This window comes from Dreissena polymorpha, chromosome 2, assembly GCF_020536995.1.
Source record: "Dreissena polymorpha isolate Duluth1 chromosome 2, UMN_Dpol_1.0, whole genome shotgun sequence".
In the NCBI taxonomy this organism is placed as follows: domain Eukaryota; kingdom Metazoa; phylum Mollusca; class Bivalvia; order Myida; family Dreissenidae; genus Dreissena; species Dreissena polymorpha.
In genome coordinates this window covers 131,751,827-131,771,800 of record NC_068356.1, presented here as the reverse complement: position 1 = coordinate 131,771,800, position 19,974 = coordinate 131,751,827, and the positions used below count along the sequence as shown (strand labels likewise).

General features: G+C 33.0%; 1 protein-coding gene across 5 annotated transcripts in view; it reads left to right on the top strand.

Annotated features, from left to right (window-relative positions):
• Nucleotides 1-215: 215 nt before the first annotated feature.
• Nucleotides 216-19,974, top strand: part of LOC127869012 (rab11 family-interacting protein 4A-like) — a 52,132-nt gene continuing 32,373 nt past the window's right edge. For 2 of the 5 annotated variants that reach the window (XR_008044366.1, XM_052411263.1), the window contains exons 1-6: nt 216-518; nt 3,242-3,341; nt 6,040-6,128; nt 8,787-8,956; nt 11,687-11,761; nt 12,324-12,377. Coding sequence is in view for 4 of the 5 variants with exons in the window: in XM_052411263.1 (XP_052267223.1) it covers nt 381-518; nt 3,242-3,341; nt 6,040-6,128; nt 8,787-8,956; nt 11,687-11,761; nt 12,324-12,377 (626 nt within the window). In the remaining variant the exon portion in view is untranslated. The remainder of the gene's footprint in view (nt 519-3,241; nt 3,342-6,039; nt 6,129-8,786; nt 8,957-11,686; nt 11,762-12,323; nt 12,378-19,974) is intronic. The other 3 variants (XM_052411264.1, XM_052411265.1, XM_052411266.1) reach the window with 3 other exon arrangements.

Here is a 19,974-nt window from a genome sequence, read left to right as displayed (position 1 = left end):
GAACGAACAGATGGGTGGATAAATTTGCTTCTCTTTACGAAGTATTTGTCATCGTCATTAAAAAAACGCATGAAAATGCATTCCTTTGCAAACAGTCAACGCTAATCAATAAGTAGGCCCCAGGTAAATTGACACCTGTCAACCCGGTGAATAAATGCGCGAGAAAAACAGTCAAACAGAGAAGATAAAACAATGACTTGTTGAACATGTTGTAATGCTTTGAGCATGTGAAAAACATAGAACATAATATATGATGATTTCTTTTTTTTTATTTGTTAATTCGTATGATGTTTGAGCACGCGTGGATGAGTCTGGCGCACTATTTTTTGTAAAACATAGCTTCCGGTTAATGGTGTTATGCAGGTAAATTAATGTTGTAAATGGACGTAATGGAGGTGGATTTCACCGAGAAAATAAAAGGAGTTTTTGATGTTTGTGATACTGAAGGAACTGGATTTATAACTGTAGATCATCTGAAAAGCTTAGCCAAAGAACATTTTGGAGCTGATAACGAAGAGGTATTGATATTTTGTTTAAATCAACATTTTATGTCAATTTCATGTTTGTTTACGTTTTTGCATTGATGGGTGGGGTAACGTTAATTGATATTTGCATTAAATTATTTGTGTTTTCTTGTGTTGAATTGATTAGATATGTCATCTTAGATGTGATATTTATTTGTGCAACCAAAACAGTTTTCAATGACGAATAGTAATTGACGATGCATTTATAATAACATTAATCATTTTTGGGGTTTACTTTATGATTTGACATCCACTTGCCAGGGGCATGTTTCTTTGAACATCTTCTTACCCTGGCCGTAATGAAAACACTGTTACCCAACCTGTTAAGGTAATGTTTCATTGATATATATGTGAATAAACATAACCAGTTCAATCAGATCCGATTATCATCTACAAATTAGTCACAGGTTGGAACTAAATTTAAATTAAATACTCCATAGAACTGCATTTGCAAACTTAAAAAAATCTGCACTTTCTATGTGTTTCAAAATGTTTTGTTTCTCATAATGCAGAGTAAGTTATAGTTGGTAGAATGACATTTTTATTTATGTTCCTGATACATGTTTTCATAAGGTTACCAAAGTAAGTATATGTATGTGCTTGAGCTATTTTATCTCAAAGTCAATTAAACAAATGCTTTAATATTTGTTTATAAGTAAATTACTTTTGAAGGAAAATCATGTGGCCACCGCTTATATTTCTGCAAAATAATGATGTGTTATGTTAATTGCTTTTATAATAAACACAAATAAATAAATTGGCCAAAATGAGATTGCGTCAGGTATTGCTGAACTGTTTTACAGGTATTTTTAAAATATAAAAACAAAATATATTACCACAAAAAAAAACAATTTAGGAAATGAAATTAGTATTTCAAATATTAACAAACTAATGTTATGAGTCATTACGCATTAAGTTTTGAATGATATTTTTTAATAAATTATATTAATAAGTTTCTAACAGGTTCTTTCTACCAAAATGTTCAATAGTCATGTCCAACATATGCATAGTACTCATGACAGCTTATAAATATTTTAAAGCAATTGAAGCTGTTCACAAAAAACAGACTTTTTACTGACCCATAACCACAGCAAGGCTAAGAGTCCCCAAAATTAGGGTTGGTCAGGTTAATGAAATCAAATAACTTGTATATGTTTTATTAAATATCATGCTAAAGCCACAACTGAGGTAAGAATCAGCCCTGTTAACTAATTGATTGGTATTAATGAATATTTAAGAAAATATGTAATATTGCAAACCTCTGCTTTTTTCTTATATTCTTATTTATCCCTAATGATTTATTTTTATGTGAAGGGAAATGTACCTTCACTGCTGATTTTAAGATTAATTTAAACTTGTAGTTTGTTTCTGTGTGGTAAATCTACATGTATCACAGATTGGTCTTATCCTAGTTTTCAAACAGATTGAGTGATAAGATAATAAGCTTTAGACGTTGCAAATGAAAAGCCATATGATTAAGCAAAGAAGTTACTACAAGCATTTTGTCTTCATGTTAGGAGGTCATAGTGCGATTTAACAGCGGTTTAAGTCTGTATACCAGTTTTGATTACAATATTATTGTCAATCTCTAAATCTTAAAAGATCAATTAAAGTGCTGTAAGCTCTTTAGAATTATAGTACAATAAGAATGTAAAATCAGCTAAGTTGTAACATGCCTTGCAATTCATATGAACACTTTAATCTGTTTCAGTTTGTAATAGTGTGATTATTTGACTAATGCTAGTTCTTGGGTTGTATTTACAATGCATGGGCATAAAAAGCATCAAAAGAGCTGCTAGTTGCTAGTTGTTGAATAACATGCCTTGATTTTAAGTAATCTTAGTACTCAATATACTTTAATTTTTCAGAGTTGTGTACTAATACAATATTAAAGCATGCACACAAAAAATCTTGCAAATCAGTGTTAGTGATAAATACCTTATGGAAAGGGTTCAAAAGATTTTTAATTAACCCCTTTTATCCAAATAAGCCAATGCCTGAAATAGAAACATATTGATAGTGAAATATCAAGGTGAAGCGTCCTTTTGAGTTCCTCCATCACCTTATGTAACTTGGTCAACACAAAAATAAAGATAATCTGTTGAATTCAATACATTTTTATGGTAATTTATTGCTTTGAAATATTATGAATGAGTGAAAGACTAAGAATTCCCCTTAATTTGTTGAATTCTTACATGTACAAGGATTTCAATTGAAGCAAAATCCTGCTTTTTGATGCAAGCATTTTGCAATTTTGTCACTTTTGACTCCTTCAAATTATCTTCCTTGCATCATTTTGATGCAAATTTTACCATGAAACTAACATAAAATTTATGTTTTATTATACAAAAAGTTGGTTTTTAGTTAAGCAAGATATACTAAAAGTTATATAAAGAAATATTTGTAGAGCAATCAACTCATATCTATAAACAAAATATCTGGTTTTTAGTATTTTGACCCCTGAAAAGTTTGTTTGACCCCTGAAAATTTTGAGCACATGGTCATTTGACTCCTGGTTTTAAAAAACTGTTGAAATCCCTGATGTAGATAATGCCACAAGCATTATTCTGTACTGTTAGCAGCCTACAAAGTGGACAATCGCGCTCTGTATTGACAGGAACGGATCTGTACTACTTTTGTTCATGAAGGGCCAGCTTAGCACTACCTGTCATATCACTACCTTCTTTAAGTTTTAACTTACACCATTACCCTTTCAGGAGACTGTGGGTATCATCCACCTCCTTGACCCTGAGGGCAAGGGCAAGGTCAGCTTCCAGGACTTCTGTGCTGGTGTGCAGCAAATCCTTGAAGTTCAAGGTCAGTTGAAGTTTGGTTTAGCACATTTTATTGACTTCCAATGTAACCAATTGATACATAATTCACTTTTGTTTATATGAAGATGATTTTTGCTTCAGCAGTCTTAATTTGGTGTATCACATGGTGTTATAGATATTTTGTCACAATACTTATTTGACACTGTATAATACAGAGCCAGTTAATTCGGGATTCTTGCTCAGTTAAAAATGAAACACAATAAACTTATACACGAACAAACAGATCTAGTTCTGCCCTACTAACAGATAGATAGATTTATTTCAGTATAATGATACAACATGATAAAACATATCTACATACATGATAAAATAGTAAAACCAATAACATTATACCAAGGATTACACGAAAAAGAGAACTTAATCTCTTATTTCCATTGTGGTCCTTGGATATTGATGGTAGTGACATAGAGAGGCATGGGATGAATATCAGAGATTTGAGTTATAAAAGACAATTATTTGCATTAAAACGTAGATATATTAAAATGTGGATCAATTAAAAACTTTTTACCGTAATTACTCTATATTTTCGGACACTGAAAAATAATTAATTTTTTTCGTGTCCGAAAACTTAGACACGAAAAATATTCACAAAATGCAGGTGTCCGAAAACTTAGAGTCGAAAATTGAGGTGTCTGAAAATAGCGTCAATTGTATCAACGACTACCCATTCTATACATAGATGGTGACGTCACTATGTTATCTGAAAGATCGGCATTGTGTCACACCGGTCTTACTGACAATAACGTAGTGACGTCAGCATCTATGTATAGAATGAAAGATCGGTGTACACAATGACGACTTACGGTAATAGCACGCGCTTGTAAAATACCATGCCGTATAGTATAAATTACAGTTATATATGTTTGCACTGCATTTTAAATAATTTTAAATGCTTAATTTATTTGACAGAAAGTTACTACAAGGTTGTTCTTTGACCAACGAGTTCAATGAGCATGTGATGTACTGATACTCGCTAGTATGAACCTGTAATGAACGCAATAAAAAAAGCAAACTATGAGTTCTTTATTTGTTCAATTCCGATAGTTGTTGTCTAACACCTTCCATTGTTCGTAAAACTTGCAATAGGGTGCATCACACTTTGAAGCGTTTAGTATTTGTCATAGTTATTTTACTGAGAACGGGTAGTACCATTGCGGTAGATAATTGATAGTGCTGCAACAATATACCGGTATATCGGTATATATCGCAATACGCAATCCGCATATTGTATTGCGATACGATTTTCGTCATACCGGTACGAAAATTTTACAAACATGCGTCTACATTTCGTTCAGAAAAGCCATCCAAAATAATGATATCAAGGTAAACAAAACAAAGCGGTATTTTGTAAAAATAAATTGTTACGTACAAATGGCATTCTAAAAAGTCTATTATACAGAGTAGCGTTGTTACATGGGAGCATCAATTCTATGCTTTTAAACGAATTATCGTTGAATTAATTACGCACAACTAAATGTTTCTTTCGATTCTGAAATGAGCATTATTAAATTTGTAATCCGAATTTCGGAAACATGCTTCCGAAATGTAATGCTAACGCGACAATAAAAAAAGTGCTTTATTCTTTTTCTCAATAAAAAGCGAAAGCGCGCAAAAATTATACAGACATGTAGAACGTCGCGTGCAAAGTGTGCGTGTATTTGTGTTGTATAAAACGGGAACATCACGTCAGGCGATTTACGCATGCTCAGTGGGAAAAAAAAACGCCCGATTGGAAGTTATTTCATCACATCTTTAAATAGTAACAAATGCCAAAATGTATTTGATATGTAAGAAAATTGGTGAATGTTTGTGTTTTGTGTTATTCTTGAGCATTTTTATAGTAAACATTTACCAGAATTTGCTTTAAAACTGGAATATACGGGATTATCGGGTAATTGGCCAGTCATAATTTTGGTACAAGTAAGCAATATATTGCGATATATTGCAATACGGGTTTTTGAGCTGACAATATATCGCAATACGCTTTTTGGCGTATTGTTGCAGCACTAATAATTGAACTGTTAATTGGCACTACCCCTGGTAATTGTCATAACGCTTATGATATCGGGGAAACCATTGTTAAATACCGGTTTACAAGGTTATTTACCCAAAACGCAAATGTAATGGTCTGTTGCCCCCAGGCATGCACCTGCCATGTTATATAATGTTAATCTGGTTGTAAAACCCCATGATCAAAGTGTCATTAGATATCGAAAACAGGACTGAAATTTGGTAAAAAAGCGCTGTAAAATATACTGTCCGAATACTTAGAGGCATTAATTATGGACGAAAACTCGTTTGTTCGAAAATTAAGAGTCACGAAAAATAATTATTTTTGCTAAAAAAAAGGTGTCCGAAAACTTAGAGTGTCCGAGAACATAGAGTTATTACGGTAGATCTAAAAGAATGATTACATATTAAGAAGTTATATTAACTCCATATGAACACAAAAAATTAGTTTTGGTTTTCCTTGGCCACCCTATGTAGCTTTTTTGTCTTAAATAGTAAATACATCAATAGCTGTGCTTGATTTAAAAGATAAAAATAGTATTTTTTAAAGAAGACAGAATTGTATAATGTTTTAAAATAGTATTAACATAACAACTTTGTATTAGATGGTCACATCAGAGAACATATATTATTAAAACCCAGCAATAATGGTTTTCTGATTGTAATTTCAGCAGCCTCAAAGCAGTCAACACCCACAAACACTGGGAACCATACAGATTTCATCAACTCATTTCTCATCACTCAACATTCCACACCTGAGGTAAGTGTGACCAGCTTCAGACTATGATGTTGCTGTCAGCAACATTTCTATTGTATTTGTTGTTTATTTTAATTTTCCCTGTTTTGGGTCATATTTATATACATGTATAGAGGTCTGTTAATCAAACCATACTTTTCCTGGACAAGCTTGGTCAATCAAAGATAACAAGTAATTTTTGCAGAAAATCAGTCATTATAATACAAAAGATGGAAAAAAATGTCAAGGGAAAAATGCATTCATGTTTTGAATAAAACCTAATTATTGTTGACTGTTATTTTTTACTGGTGTACAGCTAGTCCCCATTTTCAAAGTGGCAAACATCCATTTGTAGGGCACTTCTTCCTGTTGATGTATCAGATTGCACCCGTGATCAAGAGTACATGTTTAGCCACATTTCTTTACAATGGTAGTTGTTTGTTTATTTCAATGATTACTTCATCTGATAGAACAAAGTGGTGTATGCTTTCAGATACTGGATACCCAGTATAGCAGCTGGTGTAACAAAAGACATAATGACTGTGATCACATAAAATAGTTAATACAAAGCTATCCAGGCCAACTTTCAGTAGTCGAGGCTTATTTATTTGTTTCAGTTTTTGAAGTACAATAAATTATGGAGCAATTAAGTGATTTATAGATGGTAGTATACCAATACATATTTTGTCGTGAACATAATACCGGTCATATTAAGTTGTTGTTTTAAGAAAATATAGTTCTTGTTTCAATAGTTCAGATGTTGCTTCTCTATTTTTGGATCTGCACCACATTATCATGTCTAGTCAGTACACTCCATGCTAGTAAACTTTTTAAAGCTACAGAAAATGCTGTTATAATAATTAATGTTTCTTTCTAAAGAAGTCTTAGTAGTGTTGTTAAACTCATAGTTTTCTATTATCTTGTGTGACCTTCAGGAAATTAATACAAGAACATTAAAACAGTGTATGTGATTTATGACATTGCCTTCTTAGTATTTTAAGTCCTGCTAGGATTATTTTGTTTCCTGAACAAATTTAACAATTAATTTAAAGACTAAGCATCTTATTATTGAATTTTTTTCAATAATTGAATTGCGCTGAACTGAACCCATGTAATATTTAAATGTTGTATATTATAAGTTATTGTGCTTTAACAGAACACAATTTGTACTGATCCACGACCTTAAATACTATATTGATATTTTAATCATATATAACTGCAACAGTATCGCATGTATACAGTAGACCAGTGATTTAGTTCAGGTTATTTTAACACTATTGACAATTCCAATGCATATTATAAATGAAATGACGTGATAGCTCACGAATAAGTGACTGTTTGGAAATGTGCACGTAATATATGTTTGTATTTGGTGTGTAATCATTCCAGATGTCAGCCAGCAATGAATTATTCATTAATGCCTCGTAAGGTGTGTTCTGGTATTCACTAAACACTTTATACTTCATAAAAAAAGTATGAGATTATTGATTTGCATGTCTAATGTGGAATAACATCATTGATTAAACCTGTATTATATATGGCTTGTATACTATAATTTTATGTATTGATTGTATAGTCTTGCTAATAGATACAAGACGATGTTGTATGGTTATGAATCAAGGGTAATGCAATTGCTTGATAGAAATCTATTAAATCAAATTCAAGATCGAAATCCTGGCCAGGTACCTTAAAACCTTAAACCAAATTAAAACCCAATTTCAAACAGCTTAGAACACACTGCATGAAATGTATGGTTGTTTTTGTAATTGCTTGTGATCACAATTTGATGATCAAATTCAAAGTTGATGCAGACAAAAATGTTATGGAATGTCTAAGATTGTAGAATGTGCAGACCTGTTGGCAATGGTATTGATTAAAGCTCTCATTTTCTTGGGTGTTGGTCGATTTTCACTATATCCTGGGAGTCAGTGGAATATTTAACCAATTCACAGGCTTTCAAGTGATGGGAATATACTCTTGACTGATTGATTAGTCGCTCATTTTACTTTTCATGTATAATGTCTGTTTCTTGCCAAAAAATCTTTGCTTAGGTACATTTTGGCAAGAGAGGAATTAATTAAGAAAGTCAAGGTGTCAGAAAAATAGAAACAGTTAATATATTGATTAAACCGACAGTGCAATTGTTTTTTTTGTATTATGATTGTTTTGTGAATTGCATCTCAATGACCACAGTCATTGAAAAGGTATTTATGAATGAAATTTAAAGTTGTTGTGAATAACTATAATAAATTGCGCAGTGGCGTGTCAAAAATGGGCCTTTTGCTATATGGGACCTGTGTAGCTTCAGACTAATGTGAATTCAACTCATTAACTTACATGTAGCTTCAGTTTAGTATACACTCTTCAAAAGATATATTTGATTCGAGGGAGATGATAGGAAACATTACAAAAATTGGCCTACACTTAAAATCTTATAATATTTTGTATTTTCATTTAATGTGTTATATCAAAAGTAATAATAATTATTGTAAAAAATTATAAGTATATATGTTGTCAATATGTTTTCTGAGAGTCTCTGTTGTAATTAATTTTTTCCAGATTCCTGATATTGGAAATCTCGATATCTGGAGATGTCCAATAACTCAAACATTTCTGTCATAGAGTTTCATAGGGAAGTTTAACTGTTAGTTATTTTGTTAATAATCAGGATTTTGTTCACAGACACAAGATGCATCGGAAGCAAGTGCCTTCACATTTAACGAGTATGACACAAACACAGATGAAGATGGGGGCCAGTTGTTGATAGACTTCTCAACTCCCGAAACTACCCGTCGTAACTTGTTCCCGACGTCGTCACATGGTCACAGTAGTGGAAGGTCATCAGTAACTAGGTCAGTATCAGTATTGTGTTATTGGGGGAACACAAGTTAAAGTCTTACATGGCACAATTAATAAGGATATATTTTCCTCTAAAACCATAAGGCACAGAGGTTAAATATCTGGTATGTAATATCATATTGCGGTCTTCAACAAATTGTGTTCAAATCCGGCCAACTTATAATCAAAATTGGCCACAACCTAGTGGTTACATGATTTGTATATACTTCTATTATCATAATACACAGCAACGCCGATATATTGCGGTTGGTGGGTTCCAAAGATCGCGAGCGCGATATATCCGGCGCGCGATATAACTTTAGAAATGTCTAACTTAATTGTATTGCGGTTAACTTGTCAATTTTCCCCAATGTTTTCATTTTATATACAGCGCTGCAACATATTTGTATTGTAATAATTGCAAATCAATGCTACAATATACGTTTTCGTTACTACATAAGTATCTGTGTATTTTTCATAAAAACCAAAAAGTAAATAATGTTTTTTATTTTTATGTACGATCCCTCGCGAATCAGCTAAAATAAAAAATTATTGCTGTAAAAAACGTATAAAATACATTGTGCATAGATTCGAATTTACCCCTAGCGTAAGGGTAACGATACCACGTGTTTGAATTATATATGGAAATGTCAACGCCACATAATTCGCGTGATACCGCGGTACTTTTGTTGAAATTTACAACGAAACTTTTAAGGGAAATTAAATTATCGCAGTACCGGCTACGAAATATTCATTTACAAATAAATACACCCACGCCAATTTTCACGCGCTTTTTATCAGAACAAAGAAATCCATGACCAGTACCGAAATTTAACGATTTATATACCAGTAAACTGTCATTATTACCTTTGCAATGACACTAATTGGATATTTCCTAAGTGTTAAAAACAACCCCAACCTTGTGTAAACAACATTGTCACTAATCGAATGTTTTTCACGCTTCACTGCGTGCCATAGTAAGCCGCGAAATATGGGGTGTTGATACTAGCAAGAACCGGGTTTTTGCTTAAGTTAGCAAATTCTCAGATTAAAACATGTCATTAAGTGATCATGCTCGTCGGATCTTTGGGAGCCATAGCCAAAGCGCGATATATTGGACAGCGCGATATAACGGTCCGCGATATATCGGCGTTGCAGTGTAGTTCTCTGAAATGGCAGTGCAGTAGTTGGTGTATAACGATGTATAGTCTTTTTAATTAATTTATTAATGTCTTTTCAAACCAAAAAACTATGCCCCTGTGGTCAAACAACCCATCGCGTAAGACTATTGCGTCAGACTATTGTGACAAACTCTAGTTTTGTGCCAGAACATTTTGTTGAAGGCATTGCAGGTGCAGAATAAAACAGGAATTTAAATAAAGTATTTGCACAATGAATTGGAAGCTAATTTTTTAAACATCTTGGATGAGTCATAGTATTGAAATTCCAGATTTAAAGTGTTGTTTCTTTTCTCTGCATTTTCTGCAGAAACATTTTGTAATGTCTCTAAGCCTTGACTTTTGTTATCTGTTATCAGCAGTGTTATATGTCGGCCTCATATCATTAGACTGTGATTGCAATCTTTAAAATGTTGTGACAGTTGTTACATGTATCAAGGATGTAAAGTGCTGTAATGAAAATAATTTAAACCACAAATTATATTATACCTCCATGTCATACAACCTTGCATGACTGTACACATGTACATGTGGTAAATTTGTGATACACTTTGATGGTTAAAGCCATTTAAGTTATCCAATTGCTTGTTAATGCCTTCAATTTGATTGCCAGCATAGTTACAAAATAACAACTTGAACAAGTATTACCTCTGAAGTGGACCGTTGGTACAGGTTTTCTCAGGTTGCTGTTAAAAGTCAATGTTTTAATGGGTCTTACAAGCTTAACATGAGTTGACCATTGATAATTTTGACATTTGTTGTTAACAAGCCAGCCTTACTTGAACAGTTCTGTCAGATCTGACAATTCATTAATCACTGTATTTGCAACAAATGAAGCCTTCTTAGCCAAAAAACTCTGCTTGTTTGGTGACAAAAATATTCTCACAGTTGAGCAGTTGTAGATAATGTTTATGTCAATGTTTTAGTGAGATAAAAGTAAATTATGACGACAGGTCATCTTTGATTAATACTTTAATGATGGTGATGGTTGTTGCATTGTATATCCATACAATTTTAGACCTAGATTAAGGTTAAAATGTTTAATAATATGTTGTTGTTTTTGTTTTGTGTCATTTAACCTGTTCTGTATTCATGTTAATATTCTGGATTTGTTTATTCATCAAAATACTTCCTATGTATTTGCACAGCCAACAGAAACATTCTTACATTTGGACACTTAATTAAAACTTATTTGTGTCGACAAAATGACTCTGGCCCAAGCTTTAGCATAATTGGCACACCTCAGAATTTACAAAAATACAAATTACGCTGACAACAAGCATGGCAAAGAAAATGATAAAAAGAACTTATGGTATTATTTGATAATAAAAATTCATACAATTAAAATAAGCAAATGAACATGCACCAAAATAAACTGATTATATTGCAAAGAACTTCAATATGAATTCAACTTCAAAACAGTCTTTGTGGTAATTATATCAAGAGATTAAATGAAGAGCATCAAACTATTTAAATGGAAGACAAGTCGAGCGCGCTGTCTTGGGACAGCTCTTGTTAAGTGTTGATGATTCAGCAGATTGCAATATGCATGTGTGTGTTTTTCAGTAAAACAGATGAAGAAAATTTCGAGGATTATGGTGCTGTAGATCTCGAGTCTGACTCCTCAGATGCTAATTTATCGTAAGTGTGAGATTTAACATTCAAATGTAAATGTTTTGAAGTGTTTTGTGACAGAATATACCCAGACTTGTGTCCCCTGATGTATTGCTTAATCAGCTGTCCTGTTACTTTGTTAAAACACCTCTGTAGCATATTGTTTACAAAACTTGCAAAAGCTTAAGCAATTTTACTATTTGACACAAAATTGTAATATTACAGTTTCAACCAATTTTTAGCTTGGCTGTTTTCGGAGAAAACCCGCGGTATTGTCAAAGCCAGCTCGCCGACATTTGTCTCTAAAATCAAAGTGCTTCCACCTACAACTTTGAAACTTGTTGGTGCACCTTGATGAGTTCTACATGCCACACCCAATTTTTGGGGTCATTAGGTCAAAGGTCAAGGTTACTGTGACCTCTTAAAAAAAATAAAATCTGACAATCTTTCTTTTATTCAAAACTGCACCCGCAGCCAAGCATTGGCACCCGTTATGCGGTGCTCTTGTTTTCTTGAACCTTCCACTCTTTACACATCATTACACCTGTTCTCTAACATTTCAACAGCTACCCACAATTCCTGATTTCAGTTGCGACAGTAGCCATAGGTCCCGCCTTCGAAGTCCTCGAAATCGACATAAAGGGTAAGCACTTAAATATCTCACATTAAATGTTTTAATTTACTAGCAGAGTAGTTAACCAGAATTTTGCTTAGTATGCAGTTTTGTTTGTACATGGTTGTTTGTCAATGGATATGAATTGAAAATATGCAGTGGAATTTAATCCGTTAAGCTATTTTTTACCATTGAAATTAAAATCCATTATTGGTCAACACAGTCTTTAAAACAACATTATCTTCTGATCTAATATACTATTAGACATAAATTTAAACTGTATGATTTTTTTCTTGAACGTATCCAAAATAAAAATTGCAGCATGATTTTGCTGTTCACTATTTTTTATGCCCCCGGATCAAAAGATCGGGGGTATATTGTTTTTGGCCTGTCTGTCTGTCATTTACTCATTCATTGTATGTGTGTGTCCCAAAACTTTAACCTTGGTTAAAGTTTGATAACTTTTGCAATATTGAAGATAGCAACTTCATATTTGCCATGCATGTGTATCTCCTCACGGAGCTGCACATTTTGAGTGGTAAAAAGTCAAGGTCATCCTTTATGGGCAAAGGTCTAATATCTTTGTATTTTTATGCCCCCTTTTCGAAGAAAAGGTGGCAGATAGTGATCAGACTGTCCGTCTGTCTGTCTTTCCTTCACACTTTGCGTTTAGGTTTCGAAAAATGCTCATAACTTCTATGTCCCTTGAGATATAACCTTCATATTTGATATAACGGTACATGTGTATATGGACAAGGCCTTGACCTTGAACTTAGGGTCCGCGTTTAGGTTTCGAAATCTGCGTTTAGGCTTCAAAAAATGCTCATAACTTTTATGTCCCTTGAGATATAACCTTCATATTAGGTATGCATGTGTATATGGACAAGGCCTTTCCATGCGCACACAAAATTTTACCCCTGTGACCTTGAAATTAGGGTCCGCGTTAAGGTTTCGAAATCTGCGTTTAGGTTTCGAATAATGCTCATAACTTCTATGTCCCTTGAGATATAACCTTCATATTTGGTATGCATGTGTATGTGGACAAGGCCTTTCCATATGCACAAAAATTCTTACACATGTGAAATTGACCTTGAACTTAGGGTCCGCGTTTAGGTTTGGAAATCTGCATTTAGGTTTCGAAAAAAGCTCATAACTTCTATGTCCCTTGAGATATAACCTTCATATTGGGTATGTATGTGTATATGGAAAAGGCCTTTTCATACGCACAAAATATTTTACCCCTGAGACCTTGGCCTTCAAGTTAGGGTCCGTGTTTAGGTTTCGAAATCTGTGTTTAGGTTTTGAAAAATGCTCATAACTTCTATGTCCCTTGAGATATAACCTTCATATTTGGTAAGCATGTGTATACGGACAAGGCCTTTCCATACGCACACAAATTTTGACCCCTGTGACCTTGACATTGAACTTAGGGTCCGCATTTAGGTTTCGAAATCTGTGTTAAGGTTTCGAAAAAAGCTCATAACTTCTATCAAGCGTTTATAGGGGGCATAAGTCATCCTATGCTGACAGCTCTTGTTCTTTCCTAAAAAATTTCTAATGGTGCATTATAAGTTCAGGCGGTATTATGATATGGTTTTAAAATCTCTCAATCTAACTTAGGAGCCAATAACTATCCAAGTTTATTCATCACCTTTTTCTTAAAAAAAGTGACGATGTTACAAGGTAAAGAATACATAAATTAATTCTTTTACTTTATCTTGTGCACAAAAAGTAATATTTTTTTTTGTTTGAAAAATAACATCTGAAAAGTTAATTTCCAAAATTATGTTTAATAACTGTAAATACACAAAAAAACTACATCATTATAAACAATTAATAGTAAAGAGCATGACATATACTTGGTTTCTTTCTACAGCTTGTGTTACGCCTATTTTAAAACTGGTATAATTATAGGTGATTAAAGCTGATTTTAGTATAATGCTAGACTTACTTAACATAAAAGGCAAGACATTTGTATCACTACTGTTAAGTGACATTTCAGATAAATGGACAGAGCTAGACATATGTAACCTAGGGGGTTATTTAATTACTATAATTTAATAACCAGTTATCATGTTTTGTACCCTGCCATTAATATTAGTACTGTTCATTATTCATTGCTTGCCCTTCAAGTTACTTGAGTTATTTTTTATCTTGATACATGACAAAGCTTATTTGATATTCACCTTAACACAAACAGGCAATTTTTCTTAATATTTTGTCGCAGATTTTTGCCATTAGTGTTATAGTTCCATAGCTGTTTGATTTTCTGAAAAATTTCAACATTAAAATTGAAAAAATATTGCATCAAGAAAAAATGTTGGTAATGAATTCTTATATAGTATTCAGGTGGCACATATACCAATTACACATTTATTGTATGAAATAAAAGATAATTCTTTAATGCTTATAATACTCATTTGGACAAAGCATACACTTTGCGTTAAAAAACGTCTCGTAAAAAAATGCAGAAATAAGTCTTAAACATGGAAGAGTAAAGGAAAACATTATTCTCATTCAAACTGAAAACATATTTTCAAATCAAGTTAGAATAAAAATATTTTTCATTTTCTCATTTGTTTCAGAAATTCATTATGTGCAATAATTATTTTCCAGACATAAGCTTGTCAAGTATTTATTAGCTCTTGTCTGATGAAGGTAATGGAAAGACATATTAACAAAGTTAACATATAGAAATGTCGATTTGGTAAATAAACATTATCAATGTGCCTACTTGTTGCTGCTAACGTGCACAAGCATTCTTAGCTAATATCATTTGACCATCACTTACATCGTTTTGGTACTCAATGAAGTTGTGGTTTGTTTCATTTGACACTCAGGTGAACACTTGTCAAATGTCTATACATATTGCATTAATTGCTGAATCAGTGAAGCAGCATTAGTACAAATCCTTGCACTTGAAAATTAGAATATATGCAGTTCAATATAAATTAGATGTTTAAATTTGTCGATATGTTGTACATGTATGCATCAGTAAAATGGAGTTTACTGCTTGATAAAATCAGCATTAGCATGCAACAAGAAATATCTTTAAAAAAGATATATGGCGTTGATTGTGGTCGATGTTTATGAACGATCAAAAGTTATCTCTATGAGATAAAAAGTAGCGGAAGCCTTTTTTCTGCGCAGTTCTTAGCTACATCACAAGCAAATCAATTACGGGGTGTTGCGCCAGATTTCGTGGCTTATTTTGCTTTATGTGATAATATTACTCAGATATCTATATTTACAGAATAGAAAAACACAAGAAACATGAAAATAAACGAGTGCATATAGGTCAGCCGGCAATACTCGAATCTTATTTAATTGCATAATTATAGTATAGTGAATTATTGTGCTCATGCTTAATAAACTGGTCTAAATGGATAAATATTTCTAATTAATTTTATCAAAATTGGTCCTTATCATGCAAATGTTGAAAACATATTAAAAATCGATGATTGACATACCACAATAATATCGCCGAATATCTTTATTTAGTATCTTTCTGATCAAAACAGACTTCAAGTGCACAAAGTTTACGAGACGGCGTTTATATAAAGATTTCTGTCACTGACCGCAAACTGACCTTGATACCTTGCGGATTGGAATGCAATGCATTAAAGTTAGGTAACAATTCTGCTGCTGAAACGACGGCTTGTTTACGCCAACTGTACATGACCAAGGCAACAGCTGTGCCAAAAATATTGATATATCGACAAAGCGACTAAACAAACTATTTACTCCATCAGACAAAAATAGCATAGATTCCAATTTTTTCCTTCAATGAAAAGATCGCAACCCCTTCTGCGAACTCCGGTGATGAACTGTATATAAACTCTGACTTTCACACACTGGCCCCGAATTGACCCGAAACCTCGCGGGTTAAAATGCAATGCAAGTAAGTACTAAATATTAGAATATAGCCTTTAGTATAAACGCTTTTGCGCTGGTAATTCTCTGAAAATAAAAGGTGAACGCACAAACTGTATTTATGTCGAAAATTGATTGTAAAACTGTTCTATCTATTCATTAGAGATAAAATTGTTTCATGCAGTAAAACCGTGTTACAAAGACGCGGATATGTTTCCAATGTTCTGGTGTCACATAAGCAGTCAAAGTAGCCTGTACGGACTACGTTGGCTGTTCTGGAGATATGCTGGGCATATAATGCTTAAGACTGAATGTTTGCAAACTTTTGAATTGTTTTATCTCTTTGATATCTGGTTGCTGTTGTTTAAAAGAATATACAGATGATTCTGAATGGTAATGAAAATGTATCTGACCAATCTATAAATACAAGTCTAATTAATTATATTCATGTCAAGGTCTTCTGTGTAATTATATATAATTCAACATTCCTCAATTGTAACATATATAGCTTGACACTTCCAATTGAAACATTTAAAAAATAATCTTATTCTAATATCTTGTTCTGCAAATACCAAATTGGTATTATATTTGACCCAATAATGCAAGTGGTAAGTGGGCCCAAATTATAGCTTGTTTAAAATTTGATATTCAGAAATTGCCCTGTCATATACTTGCAAAGCGACCACCCCCAACTACAATCCATCTAGCATTTGGTAGAGCTTTAAATAATAAATGAGCTTCAAACTTTATGGCAAACAATTCAATATAAGTAAAAACATCATGTAAACCAATATCTAGCCCACATTATTTATTGATTGCATTTGCCATTAAAACCTTTCTTTTAGATGACTATTAAAACCAATGTATTATTTCAATGTTTGCTTTGCTTTATTTCTAAAAACATTTATGGATTTCAAAACTATTTAAACAGCACAAAGTTTTTTGCACATTTAACAGTTTAAAATTTTTTCAGACTTAGTTTACAAAATAAACAAAAAAACACATGCATACTTAGTTATACAATTATATATTTATATCAGACATAAGAAGCGAGATATGATGTAAGTTGCAGCACCTGAGGGTTGTAGTGGTGGAGGCATTGCTCCTTGTGTCATATAGAACCCACATTTGTGTTTGTTGTTTTACATTATATATATTGTGTTTGCATAGGGTACATGAAATCGCAAAAAGAAAAGAACTAAAATTATTTATCATTTAGTGTCTATCCCTCTTTGCAAGGTTAAGTTTATTATAATTTGCCTAGCACCAGTCCTGGGAAGTTGTACATTTGTTGCTTATGGCAATTTGTCATCCATACAGGGCTGTTGCTAACTTTGGGGCCGGGGCCCTTAGAGGGGGGAATTTCGCGTTGTTTTGGGCGAAAGGGGGAATTTCATAAGATCTTTTCACCAACCATTTAACACTTAAAATTGCTATATTTTAATGTGATTTACATAAATATACATTTAATCAAAGGTTACTAGCATGATACCAGCTGGCAACATAGGTATAAAATTATTTTATTTTTTTTGGAAGGGAGAATGTTTAGCTGAAATAGGGCAAAAAGTATACTTTTTTTCATGGGGGAAGCCGCTGATATTCGGCGGTAAAAAGGGCTAATTGAGGGCCCTGCCATATAATTTATTTAATATCACCCAGCCCCTCTTGGATCTTTATTTTATTTGGTTCATATTTCAATGGGGCCATTCTGCGAAATACAGGAATTTTCTTTCCATGTTTTGCATATTTAAATATCAATTTTCCTATGTTAAATTACACATTACGCATTGGTAGGTGCTGGCAAATACATTTAAGTGAAAAGAAGTAGCAACATTCATGTCAAAGGTGGTGGTGTTTGCTCTGGCAACAAACATTTATTGGCAGTTTCCGGGTTTTTCAAATGCACCAGTATTCACATTTTAATCAAGTCCAATTTCATTTGTTTGCTGATCCAATGCCCCATAGCTTATTAATTACAATGTTTTATTTGATTTGTAACCTGTCAGTGTTTTGCAAACTGTAGCAAACATTAATTTACCTCATACCCAGTATTTGTGTTAGTTTCATGTGATATATATATACCGTAATTCCTCTATGTTTTCGGACACTCTTAAGTTTTCGGACACCCCATTTTTTAGCAAAAATAATTATTTTACGTGTCTCTAAATTTTCGGACGCACAAGTTTTCGTCCATAATTAATGTCTCTAAGTTTTCGGACAGTATATTTTACTGCGCTATTTTACCATATTTCAGTCCTGTTTTCGATATCTAATGACACTTCGATCATGGGGTTTTACAACCAGATTAACATCATAAAACATGGCAGGTGCATGCATAAGGGCAACGGACCATTACATTTGCGTTCTTGGGTAAATAACCTTATAAACCGGTATTAAACACTGGTTTTGCCCGATAGCATAGGCGTTATGACAATTACCAGGGGTAGTGCCAATTAACAGTTCATTTATATACCGCAATGGTACTTCCGGTACCCCTTCTCCGTAAAATAACTGTGACAAATACTAAACGCTTCAAAGAGTGATGCACCCTATTGCAAGTTTTACTAACAAAGGAAGGTAGACAACAACTATCGGAAATGAAAAACAAATAATTCTTAGTTTGCAGTTTTATTTCGTTAATAACAGGTTCATACTAGCGAGTATCGGTACATCACAGGCTCATCTTTGAACTCGTTGGTCAAAGTACAACCTAGTAGTAACTTTCTGTCAAATAAATTTAAGCATTTAAAATTATTTAAAATGCAGTGCAAACATATATAACTGTAATTTATACAATACGGCATGGTATTTTACAAGCGCGTGCTATCACGGTAGTCGTTGATACAATTTACCCTATTTTCGAACACTGCAATTTTCAACTCTAAATTTTCGGACACCTTTATTTTGTAAATATTTTTCGTATCTAAGTTTTCGGACACGAAAAAAATTAATAATTTTAAAGTGTCCGAAAACATAGAGTAATTACAGTATTCTGTGCAATTTATACAAGGTTTGCTGTAAGACAAACATGCGTGTTAATTGTTGGGCGTGAAACCCTTCTATCTGATAAAGAAATGTTGTGCATATTGATACATATACTTTCACACTTAAACCCACAAAAAAATTTTAGTTTCAAAAATCTTTGACAGATCATGCAGTTCCTGATGTAATTCAGCACTACTATATTGCATAAGCCACATTATGATGTTTGGCAGACCTCAACAATTTAATTTACTTGCATATGGCCAGCGTACAGTAAATCGTCATTCTTAATGTGGAATACACTGCCTGCAGCTGTATACACTCAAGAAAAGTTATAATACACACAACATAAATTGTTGCTTTATCTTTTCTAATATAAATGTCATGATGAATTGCAGCTTGCAATTTGAGATGATATAATTTAACTCTACCTGCCTGTATTTATACAATTATAAATCAATTTAAGAAGGATTTTTTTGTTTATCAGGGTTAAGCTCAAATTTCATATTGAATGCATTATGCATCTTATTGTATATTACAACTTTTGCCGAGTGTAAGGTAGTGCAGTGGTGTGGGGGAAGAAAATGTATTAAACCGCCCATGTATGATGACTCACCTGTTCGTGTCAGGAGTTTGAATTCATTATGCAGTCAAACATTGTAATTATGTGCCTCGTTGGATAATGATTTAGTTGCAAATGTCATATGTAGTTTTGTATTAGGTATAGTATGGATGAGTGAGTGAACTGACAGCTTTATTTTGGAAAATTTAT